The sequence below is a fragment of the Coregonus clupeaformis genome, chromosome 25 (assembly GCF_020615455.1).
Source record: "Coregonus clupeaformis isolate EN_2021a chromosome 25, ASM2061545v1, whole genome shotgun sequence".
Classification (NCBI taxonomy): Eukaryota; Metazoa; Chordata; class Actinopteri; order Salmoniformes; family Salmonidae; genus Coregonus; species Coregonus clupeaformis.
Genome location: NC_059216.1, coordinates 12,730,670 through 12,744,837, shown reverse-complemented (window position 1 = coordinate 12,744,837; position 14,168 = coordinate 12,730,670). Strand labels below are relative to the sequence as shown.

Below are 14,168 nucleotides of genomic sequence, written 5' to 3'. Positions count from 1 at the left end.
AAAGAATTTGAGGTGTTTCAAGTCAACTTTACACCTGGTGCAAATGTAGGCTATATCTGGGCTGGTCAGTAGGTGGCGGTAATGCACTACTGTTTTAGTGGCGTAGAGGCTCAGCAGAAGAAATTGTTGTATGCTGAGGCAGTGAAGGATGGCTCAAGGGTGAGAGGATCCCAGTGAGTGGTAGATTTCTGGACCGCAGAAATGGAACGTAAATCACAGAAAATAGATGTTGTGGTGGCAGCTGCAGAGAAGTATTTGGGTATACGAGATTTGACTTCAGAAGAGTTACAACGTGTGTTGTTGAGTGGTGGTGTCCCGTCCTCCCAGGTCGTTGGCATGGTGCAGGAGCAGATAGGGTCAAAGTAGTGGAATGGGGTAGTGGGTTTTTAATGAGTGTAGGTGGCAACTGCAGAGAATAACCTGTGTGTACGAGATGTTACTGCAGAATACTTAATGGGGTGGGGATTTGAATTTTTAGGAAATAGTGGTATATAGGTGTAGGGTTAGTTGGTGGTGCAATTTTTTCGTTTTAGGAACAGGAATAATGAAGAGAATTTAATGTAGGTAGACCGTGACTGGCCTCACACTTCAGTACAGTAGGTGGCAGTGTATGCACCTTAAAGTTGGATGCGATCTGCCAACCCAATCCCAAAGAAGAAGAAGACATATACGTCAATGCTAAGGCTGGACGAACATGGCGGCTGTCTTGAGATTTGTCAACAGAAGCACCTTTGGTTCTAGAATGGGTCATCAATGTTTATCCTTGAGTTGTTCAGCAGCAGTGGCGAAATCAGTAAGTCAGTGTGTTTTCTTTCTTCAACGTCTACCCAGTGCAGTCGCTTGTTTTATATTTTTATTTATTTATTTAATAAAACACAAGTGCCTGTTATTAGCCTAACTTAGCTAGCTAAGGTTACTACAGTACTAGCTAGCTTTTGGTTCTCATTAATGCTAAAGACCGCTTGTGAAATACTCTATTTTGGTATAACGAGCAATGTCATAGCCATAATGTGATATTGTGTGTGTGTGTGTGTGTGTGTGTGTGTGTGTGTGTGTGTGTGTGTGTGTGTGTGTGTGTGTGTGTGTGTGTGTGTGTGTGTGTGTGTGTGTGTGTGTGTGTGTGTGTGTGTGTGTCTCTCTGTGTGTGTGTGTGTGTGTGTGTGTGTGTGTGTGTGTGTGTGTGTGTGTGTAGTTAGCTATGTGTACTGTCTCACACCTACCTCTGTTGTCGACAGGTTCAGGTTGGTGCATCTGCAGGGAAGGCTCTCCCAGAGAGGGTAAAGATAGTGGAGGTTGGACCCAGGGATGGCCTTCAGAATGAAAAGGTAGTATTCCACTTTTTTGATGCTTTTTTGCTGAGTCCACCTTTGAATTACATATTTTAGGTGGTGCATTGAATTGAGCTGGGTGGGTGTGTCGCTCAAACTCATGAGGAACCAGGAAGTATTTTTACAGTTCTGGGGAACTGTGTCAAAAGCCACCTGTTGCAGATGTTATTGTCATAACTCATGTCTCTCTCCTGCTGTCCCTGTCAGACTCTCGTCCCTGCTGAAATTAAGATTCACCTGATTGACATGCTCTCAGAGGCGGGTCTTCCTGTGATTGAAGCCACAAGCTTTGTCTCTCCAAAATGGGTCCCACAGGTGAGCTTACCAGAGTGTTTCAATAGCTCAACAACATGTCCTCTCACATTGTTTATTCCAGAACATCACTGAATATCGGTCCATGTGATTCCCATAGTATGCTTTACAGATGTTTTATGGATACTGTATTCATTCAATTATGAAAATAGTTGCAATTGCATAGTTTGTGACGTGTCCAGTCCCTCCTGATTGACAGATGGCCGACCAGGTGGAGGTGATGAAGGGGATCAACAGACGGCCTGGTGTGTCCTATCCCGTACTGACCCCCAACCTCAAGGGCTTCCAGGCAGCTGTACGTACCTCTGATTGGCTCCATGCACATGTTACTGTGCTTACTGTGTCACCTCAACATCACATAGACACATAACAGAAACACAGAGATGTTTGAGTAACTCATGTTCTGTGAATTCAATAATTCCTTCAAAGCTAATTATTAAACCATTGTAAGCACTGTGATATTTTTAGACTGTAGGTATTGAGCAAGTATGTTGCTGGTTATTTTCTCAGGTGAAGGCAGGAGCAGCAGAGGTGGCCATATTTGGCGCTGCCTCTGAGCTGTTTAGTAAGAAGAACATCAACTGCTCTGTGGATGAGAGTCTGCAGCGCTTTGAGGAGGTCACCAAAGCAGCCAAAGAGGCCGGTGTGCGAGTCAGAGGGTAAGACTGACAGACAGACATAGGGACGGGCAGAGGAAGAAAATGTGAGCAGTCGTGATTTTCATTGGGAAAGTCTGTGAAATGCTGTAGGGTTGTTTACATTGCTCTAAGATGTCAGGTTGTTTGACTCCAGGGCATCAGTCTCACCTCCTTGATCTGTTCCCTCAGGTATGTGTCATGTGTGCTTGGATGCCCATATGAGGGCCAGGTGTCACCAGACAAAGTGGCTCAGGTGAGTTCCTCTGACTCAGACCAAGCCCAGCATTCTATCACTTGTCACTGAGAAAACTGTCTCTTCATCTTCCCTTAGAAATGTCATTATACTCCAAATATATTTGATTAAGTGTCATAGAGCTTTAAACCTGCTTGAAGATTTCACCTGTTGCTTTCTCTAATGCAGGTAGCCAAGCGTCTGTACTCCATGGGTTGCTATGAGATCTCTCTGGGCGACACCATAGGCGTGGGCACACCGGGCGGCATGACTGAGATGCTGGAGGCAGTGAGAAGGGAGGTGCCTGTTGACGCCCTGGCAGTCCACTGCCATGACACCTATGGTCAGGCTCTGGCCAACATCCTGATCGCCCTGCAGGTACTGTACAGTAAGACCTGAAACTGAGTGCAATATAGAGGACTCCTCTGATTTGGTGTATAAAAGTACTATAATACTACTGGCATACATTTGATGAAGACAGTGTTTGTTTTTGCAGATGGGCATCAGTGTTGTGGACTCGTCAGTGGCTGGCCTGGGTGGGTGTCCATATGCACAAGGGGCCTCTGGGAATGTGGCTACAGAGGATGTGGTGTACATGCTGCATGGACTCGGCATTCAGACGGTGAGAATTCACCTTTTCCCTCTTTCTTTATCAGTCTCCCTCTTTCACTTCCTCCCTCAGTCCAATAGAGTCTGGCAAACTGTTACGAGAAAGTGTTCTACTTCCTGTGTATTAAAAAATGAATTGTCATCAGTGTTCTCTTTTTAAACTGGTCAGTGCACATGTAAGAGTTCCCTGTTTCAGTGTGTGACTGTTGTCCTCCTTCTCCCTCTGTCTCAGGGAGTGGACCTGCCCAAGCTGATGGATGCTGGAGCGTTCATCTGTAGTTCCCTGAACAGAAAGACCAGCTCTAAAGTGGCCCAGGCAACCTGCAAACTCTGAACCTGGCTCCACGAAGGCCTATAAGAAGGATGTCAAGAGTGATACCTACAGACATGGCCAGAAGGCATTACCAAGGCAAGGCACACACACACCTGTGTCACCTAGATGGAATATACTTTGACTTAGCTGTAGGTAAAAACGGTTGCAAGGACTGTGTGTGTTCCGTTATTTGATGTAAGTCAAGTACCTTTCTTATAAATGAAAACATTGAAATAGTTGGAAAGCCTTGCTCAGGTGGTGCCTTCTGATTCTTCTCATGTCCTCCATACACCTGGTGCCTTGTTGTCCTCGCCCTCTGTGTGTTACATGATCATTGCAAATGCACAAACGGTTTATTCAGAGTAAATTATGCTGCTGAATATGTATCTCATACCAAACTTAAATCAACAAAGTTAAATGAAGGGATTATTGACTTGTATTTCTATTGTTGTATTGACTATTTGGGTGTACAAACAGCCTTGTCCTTATTTGTCAATCTTCATGTTCAGCCACTTGTTGTAACAGTGCCTAAGGGATGGGTAGTGCCAGTTTATTGCAGTAGGTATCTAAAACAGACCTTGATGTTTGCAGAGTGGAATAGAAAAGAAATCTATTGAGACAGGGAGTGTCACAGGATTTAGTCATTGTGTTGTCATGTTTGTTATTGTCATCTTACAAATCTTCCAACTATCCTTACTTGAATACCACTTGGGATTTGCAAACCTACCATATTAGGGCAGTAAAGTCCGCCATTCCTGCAGTTGGAATAGAATGTTAATGTTTTTCATTTGTCTGTTTTAATTCTTGGAATGTAAATATTAATTGTAAAAGGTTGCACTTCTGACTTGACACTGTTAGAAAAGTTTGTCACAAATCTAAGGAAGCTAAATTCTTTGCTGTATAAATTTTTTTTAAAAAATGTTTTAATGAATGTGTTATGCATATTTAATCGAACAGATGGCATAACCTAGTGCATTTACACAGCCGGTGTCTGTGACACAGCTACGGAAGTGTAGCAGAAATGTCTACCAGCATGACACTGCCTACCCAACTAGGACAAAGAGATGAATCACCTAGGGATCTGGTGAGTTTATAACACTAGACTAGTTGAGGAATCCAAATTCATTCATGGCACTCCAAAACCAATCAAAGGTGGTACCATTGAGATACATGTAAACCATTGGATTCCTGTACAGTACGTCCTATCGGATTATTCTATAGACTAAGCTAAGGGCTGGATTTAATCTGTATTGCTGAAGTTCAGTGTTATAGCATGATTGAAATGTAAAGGCAATGTTCCTGCGTTAGCGGAGACTGCATTCACTGTAAACGCTGCATATGTCGGCTCAGTTGAACATTTAGATTGCGCAATCTGTAACGCTTAAGCGATACAGATTGAATGGAGCACTAACCGTCATCTCCGTGGGAGGTAATGGTTGAGTCATATAGTCTGAGAGGTTGGGATTTTGCACTTTTAATGTAAAGCAAGTGATACAGAACAAACAGGCAGTGTTTGTCTTCCACACCTAGTACTAGGCGACAGAGAGAAACTTGACTGAGAAGCTGGACCTGCTATGCTGAGATTCCTTTAGCTTGCTTACACTTCAGAGTCCCAGAGAAACATTAAAATATATTTTGTCCTTACCTGGTAGATATGTATGAGCCAATAATGACTTGGACATAAACATCAGAGAAATTCTGACTTCTAAATGAAAATGAACCCTAAAGCAATGGTATGCCAAAAACCAAGACTTTGTGTTGGGAACATCTATTCACTCTCTGTGCATGTGTGTACATTAATTAAACATCCTGTATAACATGACGTCTTTGCCTGTGCTGTTGGCTCGGTCCTGTATGTCACATGGGGCTGTTTTAAGGTCCTGATTAGATATGTTCTGATCTAGTCACTCAGCCTAAGTCAGACAGAAATGGGGCCAAAGATCTAATACTACTGAATACCGAGTTACCTGAAGAGTAACTTTCCAGATAAAGTGAAACAGGAACCGGAATGAAGTCAACTACTGTAATATGAATGACACCAAAGTAAATTAAATGTTAACATTTTATTCATAAAAATAATAATGTACAAAATGGAAGTTTGAAGCTGATTGTGAAGGTTCTGCTCCTGACATCGTGAGGCTATCAGGTGTCCACACCACTGTTCACTGAGAAACACTGGTTTATCCACTTTTGTGCTCCAGCTTTCCAAGATGCCAGCGTTTACTTGCATATGTGGACTTGATAAATTAAACAGCAGCATTCCTTATCTCTCATTTGAATCAACATAGGCCTTGGATAAAGAATGTTTGTTTACAAGCATGTACAAACACAGGCAATCTGTTGTGGCATTACAACATCAATCTGTTGTGGCATTACAACATCAATCTGTTGTGGCATTATAACATCAATCTGTTGTGGCATTATAACATCAATCTGAGCGTAACCATGCAGATGTAGTCTTGTAATTGAGTAAAACAATTTAAAAAGTGATTAAATAATAGAGGAGCTTCTATTAGAATAAATGCTTTAAAAAAACAAAATAAAATCTGTATTTATTTATGTTGGTGCACCATCGCCAAGTAGTGGTAAGCCACTGTCCAGTTTAGACCAATCTTGCATCAACACTGTCAAAGCAAAGAGATTTGTTTTCATTCTGTTGTCTCATATTGGAGTCATAAAACAGAGAGTATACAAATGTCTTTGTGGCAAGTAACAACACATTTCAGTAATTAATAAGCTAATCTCTGAAATGCATTTTCTTTCAAGTAGTCCCTGTTTCTAGAGAGCCTTAGCACACCTCCAAAGTATTGGTGATGTGGGTGAATACCTCCGCCAGGTGTGTCTTGAATACATGCTTGTCACTCTGACAAAATAGTTCCCTATGAGTATTTCACTCTTCGCCCTACCACCTCTTACCCAATGTTCCCTCAAATATTTTTCGGCACTGAGCAAATTTCAGGTCTGCTGAGCGCAAACTTGAACGTTGTGAAAATTCTGTGCAACTTCCAGCGCAAGTTTACTGTGAACACTGAGTCTGTATCCGCTTGAAGTTACAATTTCAGACGGTGGTCAAGTAGGCTACTGTGGCTATTTGATCATAATGTAGGCCTATCAGAGTGGCCTACCATCAAAAACAATGGAGAAAACCTGTTTACCCACTTGTCCTTCAGACAAGGAGGTGACTGAAAATGTTATTGTGTTGTTTGAGGCAAGAAACCACTTTACAAAATAACATGCATTATTATTCCCATTCCATTATTACAGAGAATCAGGCAAACTATGCTACCCTCTGCTGCCTATTGGCTACTTAGCTTATTCAAACATGTCTCAAAATACAACACTGCCCCTTTAAGACATAAAAAAGCTCATACCCGACTCACTTTTCAAAGAAATGTACACGTTTTGTGCTCTTGTATGAAGCAATCACTCCCCCATTGCTGACTACAAATTATCTATAACTGGGCTAATAACTCACTAACTAGCAAAGGATATGAACAAATGTGCACATGTGGCTACATGCAGCTCTCGCTTTGATAAAAAAATTGCGCATCTACTCACGACCGCTCATGCTGTAAACACAGTTCAAAATGAATGGTACAGATCCATGTATGGCAATGGACTATTTGCATTTACAAACTGGATGGTTCGACCCCTGAATACTGATTGGCTGAAAGCTGGGGTATATCAGACCGTTCTAATTACATTGGTAACCAGTTTATAATATCAATACGGCACTTCGGGGGTTTGTGCTATATGGCAAATATACCACGGCTAAGGGCTGTGTCCAGGCACTCCGTGTTGTGTCGTGCGCAAGAACAGCACTTAGCCGTGGTATATTGGCCATATACCACACCCCCTCTGGCCTAATTGCTTAAATAGGCCTACTGCAGCTCTGATTGGTTATGCCGCACCGGTCTGTGTAGAGTACGGTCTGAGTCGTGCGTGTCAATGCAATAGAATCCTACTCCGATGCGTTCTGCCTACAAAAAATGTATTGCAAAGTTACAGTAGTTTTGCATACTAAGTCTTGCATAGTTCATTTTGTTTCGGTATGTTGCATTGAAAGTGGCTAATATTGCGTTGATTTGATCACAAAGGGAAATAAATAGTAAAGGGAAATGTTGATAGTGTTAACTAAAGGGGAAAACTCTAGAAAGTTGAGTGAAGTTCAATCTCGTGCTTCTCTGCGTGGGCTGATATTTCTTTTGCGAGGAAGTCCCGGGGAGCTACGCGCCCGTGCACGCTCGCAGCTTAGAGGGAACATTGCTCTTACCCCTAGCCAGAAACCGCAAAGGAATGGGAAAACAAAGTGTGAGGCGAACTGGAAAAGTATTGGGAAATGTTACAGGAGACAATTATTGATTAAAAAAATTATAATAATAGTGGAAGGGTTGGTTATTCAGTCTGGCAGTAGTAGTTTAGTTGTATAAAATGGAATGTGGCTCACGACAGGGTTGTCTAGCCACAGGGTCATGGATATCAATACAAAGCCTTGCTCCATGGCAATATAGGGCAGTAATAGCTAGGGCATAAAAATCTGTCTCTCATACAAAGTCTTACAGGAGGACCAGCTTGAACAGGCTTGACCAATGAGGTGAGGCCTTGCTCCATAGGCATCCATGTTGTGGCTTAGTCTTCGGATACAGTGGATATCCTATGCTGCAGAGGACAGGTTAGGGGCAGAAGCACGCATGTGAGCCGGTAAGGTGGCTTGTAGGTGGCCTGGAAACTGGGGCTTTAAGGATTGTTTCTCCAGCCGAGACATAGGTAGAGTGCTGCAGTCACTGCAGGAATTCTCCTTGTTGTACCGTTCATGAAGGGCCAAGGTGCGCTCTCTTCTCTTCATCTTTTGTGCGATGCGAGCGACGCGCTTGGAGACAAGGTAGATGATCTCACAGACATTGAGCACGATGCAAAGGGCCGAGGCACCCACCATGAAATAGGTGAAGACCTTCTTCTCTGTGGGGTGGCCGATGTAGCAGTCCACCTGATTGGGGCAGGGGGTGACCTCACACTTGACCAGCCTGGGCAGGTAGAAGCTGTCATAGATTTTGTGGAGGATGTAGAGGAAGGCGATCTCGATGCCCGTCTTGACAAAGAGGCTGAACAGGTAGGTCCACCAGAGGCCGCCGTGCTTTTTCCCTGTGTTCTCGTACAGCTTGGCCTTGTTGCCGTGCTTGGCACGGTACTTCCGCTCGCGTTCATCGCGATACGCCACGTGCATCACCACTATTAAGGAGGGGCAGGTGACGAAGATTAACTGCAGGGCCCACAGGCGGATGTGGGAGATGGGGAAGTAGTGGTCGTAGCAGACATTGGCACAGCCAGGCTGCTTGGTGTTGCAGTCAAAGTCCTTCTGCTCATCGCCCCACACGCGTTCCGCCGCCACCACGTACACCATTACCCTGAACACAAACACCACAGAGAGCCAGATACGACCGAACGCAGTGGAGTACTTATTCACCCCACTCAGGAGGGCTTGGAAGGTCTTCCAATCCATGATTGGGGCTGGATGTTGACAGCCCCCTTTTTAGAATTTGCCTTCTTTTGTTAGATTACTATGGATTACTGGAGCAACCTGAGTAGATAAAAGAGAAGATGGGTGAGAGAGGCATCAATATAACCTGGATCATGGTATGAATTCATTGCACAATGGCCAATTGTATGATGCAATCTTCACAAACAAGTGAAGATTGTTGGGTGTAGGGCTATTACTTTGATGTGCCTTTTATAGGAACCAGATGTACAATATCTCTTATTTGAGAAATTGACTTGAATGGTCTGGCATTTTGTTTCCCCTTTTCAATAGATTTGTCATTAGTTTACTTCCACATATCCCACATATTGACATTCATATATAGTCAACTTTGTCAACAAAGATCGCTTTTCATCCTTGTAATATTTACCTAAGAAGGTTTACACAACCAAAAGGTTTACACACAGGTACAGTGCATTCGGAAAGTATTCAGACCCCTTGACCTTTTCCACATTTTGTTACTTATTCTAAAATTGATTAAATCGTTTCCCCCCCTCAATCTACACTCAATACCCCATAATGACAAAGCAAAAACAGGTTTTTATAAATGTTTGCACATTTAAAAAAATTGAAAATGTAAATATCACATTTACATAAGTATTCAGACCCTTTACTCAGTACTTTGTTGAAGCACCTATGGCAGCGATTACAGCCTCGAGTCTTCTTGGGTATGACACTACAAGCTTGGCACACCTGTATTTGGGGAGTTTGTCCTATTCTTCTCTGCAGATCTTTTCAAGCTCTGTAAGGTTGGATGGGGAGCGTCGCTGCACAGCTATTTTCAGGTCTTTCCAGAGATGTTCGATCGGGTTCAAGTCTGGGCTCTGGCTGGGCCACTCAAGAACATTCAGAGACTTGTCCCGAAGCCACTCCTGCGTTGTCTTGGCTGTGTGCTTAGGGTCGAAACTGCCACCACCATGCTTCACCGTAGGGATGGTGCCAGGTTTCCTCCAGACGTGACGCTTGGCATTCAGGCCAAAGAGTTCTATCTTGGTTTCATCAGACCAGAGAGTCTTGTTTCTCATAGTCTGAGAGTCCTTTAGGTGCCTTTTGGCAAACTCCAAGCGGGCTGTCATGTGGCTTTTACTGAGGAGTGGCTTCCGTCTGGCCACTCTACCATAAAGGCCTTTTTTTGGTACCCTTCCCCAGATCTGCTCCTCGACAGAATCTTGTCTCGTAGCTCTACGGACAATTCCTTCGACCTCATGGCTTGGTTTTTGCTCTGACATGCACTGTCAACTGTGGGACCTTATATAGACAGGTGTGTGCCTTTCCAGATCATGTCCAATCAATTTAATTTACCACAGGTGGACTCCAATCAATTTGTAGAAACATCTCTAGGATGATCAATGGAAATGGGATGCACCTGAGCTCCATTTCGAGTCTCATAACAAAGGGTCTGAATACTTACTGTACCAGTCAAAAGTTTGGACACACCTACTCATACAAGAGTTTTTCTTTATTTTTACTATTTTCTACATTGAAGAATAATAGTGAAGACATCAAAACTATGAAATAACACATATGGAATCATGTAGTAACCAAAAAAGTGTTAAACAAATCAAAATATATTTTCAAATAGCCACCCTTTGCCTTGATGACAGCTTTGCACACTCTTGGCATTTTCTCAACCAGCTTCACCTGGATTGCTTTTCCAATAGTCTTGAATGAGTTCCCACATATGCTTAGCACTTGTTGGCTGCTTTTCCTTCACTCTGCTGTCCGACTCATCCCAAACCATCTCAATTGGGTTGAGGTCGGGGGACTGTGGAGGCCAGGTCATCTGATACAGCACTCCATCCCTGTCCTTCTTGGTAAAATAGCCCTTACACAGCCTGGAGGTGTCTTGGGTCATTGTCCTGTTGTAAAACAAATGATAGTCCCACTAAGCCCAAACCAGATCGGATGGCGTATCGCTGCAGAATGCTGTGGTAGCCATGCTGGTTAAGTGTGCCTTGAATTCTAAATAAATCACAGACAGTGTCACCAGCAAAGTACCCCCACACCATAACACCTCCTCCTCCATGCTTTACGGTGGGAACTACACATGCGGAGATCATCCGTTCACCCACACCGCGTCTCACAAAGACACAGCGTTTGGAACCAAAAATCTCTAATTTGGACTCCAGACCATAAGAAAAGAATCCACCGGTCTAATGTCCATTGCTCGTGTTTCTTGGCCCAAGCAGGTATCTTCTTCTTATTGGTGTCCTTTAGTAGTGGTTTCTTTACAGCAATTCGACCATGAAGGCCTGATTCACACAGTCCCCTCTGAACAGTTGATGTTGAGATGAGTCTGTGACTTGAACTCTGTGAAGCATTTATTTGGGCTGCAATTTCTGAGGCTGGTAACTCTAATAAACATATCCTCTGCAGCAGAGGTAACTCTGGGTCTTCCATTCCTGTGGTGATCCTCTTGAGATCCAACTTCATCATAGCGTTTGATGGTTTTTGCGACTGCACTTGAAGAAACTTTCAAAGTTATTGAAATGTTCTGTATTGACTGACCTTCATGTCTTAAAGTAATGATGGACTGTCGTTTCTCTTTGCTTAGTTGAGCTGTTCTTGCCATAATATGGACTTGGTCTTTTACCAAATAGGGCAATATTCTGTATACTCCCCCTCTACCTTGTCACAACACAACTGATTGTCTCAAACGCATTAAGAAGGAAAGAAAATATCATAAATTAACAAGGCACACCTGTTAATTGAAATGCATTCCAGGTGACTACCTCATGAAGCTGGTTGAGAGAATGCCAAGAGTGTGCAAAGCTGTCATCAAGGCAAAGGGTGGCTATTTGAAGAATCTCAAATATAAAATATATTTTGATTTGTTTAACACTTTTTTGGTTACTAGATGATTCCATGTGTGTTATTTCATAGTTTTGATGTCATCACTATTATTCTACAATGTAAAAATAAAGAAAAACCCTTGAATGAGTAGGTGTGTCCAAACTTTTGACTGTTAGTGTATGTAAATAAGGTATTTCTGTTTTTTATTTTTAATACATTTTTCAAACATTTCTAAAACCTGTAAGTAAAAAGTTTATTAGAGTTACCAGCCTCAGGTTTGACTCACTTTACCACACACTGACCTAGTTATAACAGTTGGGATGTCTGTGATATTGGACAAGCATGATTTTCCTAATAAATCTGATTTTTACTGTTTGGCTGTACAGGGAAGGACATCAGTGCCCATCATCTTTCTCTATTTTTTTCTTTCTCTATTTTTTTCTCATCGCTCATGCCTGCTTATACATTTAACATTTTGGTATAAAGACAATGTGAACTGTTTAAACATTATCCACCCAAAAGGAATAGAAACAGTTGAACCTACAGACATCATGGTTCTTCATCAAAATAGCTTTTACTCATAACCTGTTCAATTTCTATTGCGCATTTTCAGGTGGCTGAGTATAAAGTTTTATGATATGTTGGAACGATGTACGGTAAATCTCAGACTTTTGTCATAACAATGTAAATGGAACAGGCTATCAGGTGACGAATATCAAAACTTGGCTACAATTCAACATCAACGCAGTAGAACAATAGAAATGCCTACACCCCATGCTCAAGTAAGGAACAGAATAAATATAAAAATAGATAGCCTACTTTCCACTTACTTAACAAATGTCAATCCGTTGTTTGTGCTTTTGTTCTTTATCAATTTTCTTTTTCTGTAGTTTTCTCTTGGGTTAATTCGTTTTACGCATAGATTTAGCCCGCTCTACAGGTAGAATGTTGTCTTGAGTAATGGGTCTTTGGAGTATGCCTGTGGGTGGGGTAAAAAAAAAAAATATTGTAGCCTACCGATTTACCGATTTTTTCCGCTGGAATACACCACTCTTCGCACTTTTATGATCGGGCTGATGCATCCGCCATTCACACTAGTTCGATAGATTTCTGCCTCCTGACAATGCAGACTGCACTGATACAATGATAAATAAATTGTGACTTTGTCCTTCACATGGACTATTATATGTCAAATAAAATAAAAACACATCTGGTTTGGTTAATTACCAAACTATCCAGTGTTAATCCCTTGGTAGCACAAAAGCAAATAGACCCATATGATATAGCCTACTGTGTCCATCAATTAGATCTCAGATATTATGGTTGATGTCAGGTGACAACAATGGATTAGCCTAATAATGTTTTTTTGAAAGAACTACAACATTACTACAACATTACATACTCAAACCTAGAAATGTTAAGTTACTAACACAATAAATAGTGTAGGTGTTCATGTGCATTTCCATTTCCTGTTTCCATGCAGTCCTTTCTTCCAGTTAAAACTTGTTCCAGAAGGCCTCCAGCCCTCTACTAATGTAAGAGCCCACCACACCCAGAGGTGAATAACAGTTTTTGTTCTTCTGGTGTTCTTCACACATGATCGGTGGAAAGCATCAAAGGTTTACCTGGTGAAAGGTAACTCTCTATTGTGAGATGAAGAGGTGGGGCACGCCAATGGGTGAGAGGGCGGGGAGGGAGGGGAGCACTCTTAAATCAGCAAGAGAATTCATCCTTTCAGCTTTTTCCATAAAGGCAAAGCAATTACTTATCATATTACCTGTTACATAAAGTGCTTCGAAAAGTATTCAGACCCCTCAACTTTTTCCACATTTCTTTTACTTTACAGCCTTATTCTAAAATAGAATTTTTTTTTTTATGTCCTCATTAATCTACACACAATACCCCATTATGACAAAGCGAAAACAGGTTTTTAGATTTTTTTGCAAATTTATAAAAAATTTAAAACAGAAATACCTTATTTAAGTATTCAGACCCTTTGCTATGAGACTCGAAATTGAGCTCAGGTGCATCCTGTTTCCATTGATCATCCTTGAGATGTTTCCACAACTTGATTGGAGTCCACCTGTGGTAAATTCAATTGATTGGACATGATTTGGAAAGGCACACACCTGTCATTATAAGGTTGACAGTGCATGTCAGAGCAAAAACCAAGCGATGAGGTCGAAGGAATTGTCCGTAGAGGTTCGAGACAGGATTGTGCCGAGGCGCAGATCTGTGGAAGGGTACCAAAAAAATTCTGCAGCATTGAAGGTCCCCAAGCAGGATTGGGAAAATGGAAAGAAGCTTGGAACTACCAAGATTCTTGATAATCCAGAGTGCTCAGGACCTCAGACTGGGGTGAAGGTTCACCTTCCAACAGGACAACGACCCTAAGCACACAGCCAAG

The 14,168-nt window shown here is 42.2% G+C and overlaps 2 protein-coding genes across 2 annotated transcripts; one reads left to right on the top strand and one right to left on the bottom strand.

Annotated features, from left to right (window-relative positions):
• The first annotated feature begins 645 nt into the window (after positions 1-645).
• Positions 646-5,972, top strand: LOC121539178 (hydroxymethylglutaryl-CoA lyase, mitochondrial). The gene is made up of 9 exons (XM_041847485.2): positions 646-793; positions 1,236-1,325; positions 1,536-1,643; positions 1,840-1,935; positions 2,151-2,299; positions 2,468-2,531; positions 2,700-2,888; positions 3,007-3,132; positions 3,352-5,972. Exons 1-9 carry the CDS (start codon positions 695-697, stop codon positions 3,451-3,453), a joined length of 1,023 nt encoding a protein of 340 aa, XP_041703419.2. The 5' UTR covers positions 646-694; the 3' UTR covers positions 3,454-5,972.
• Positions 5,973-7,344: 1,372 nt separating this feature from the next.
• Positions 7,345-12,937, bottom strand: gjb3 (gap junction protein beta 3). The gene is made up of 2 exons (XM_041847486.2): positions 12,592-12,937; positions 7,345-9,010 (listed from the first exon to the last, which is right to left on the bottom strand). Exon 2 carries the CDS (start codon positions 8,930-8,932, stop codon positions 8,087-8,089), a length of 846 nt encoding a protein of 281 aa, XP_041703420.1. The 5' UTR covers positions 8,933-9,010; positions 12,592-12,937; the 3' UTR covers positions 7,345-8,086.
• Positions 12,938-14,168: the final 1,231 nt, after the last annotated feature.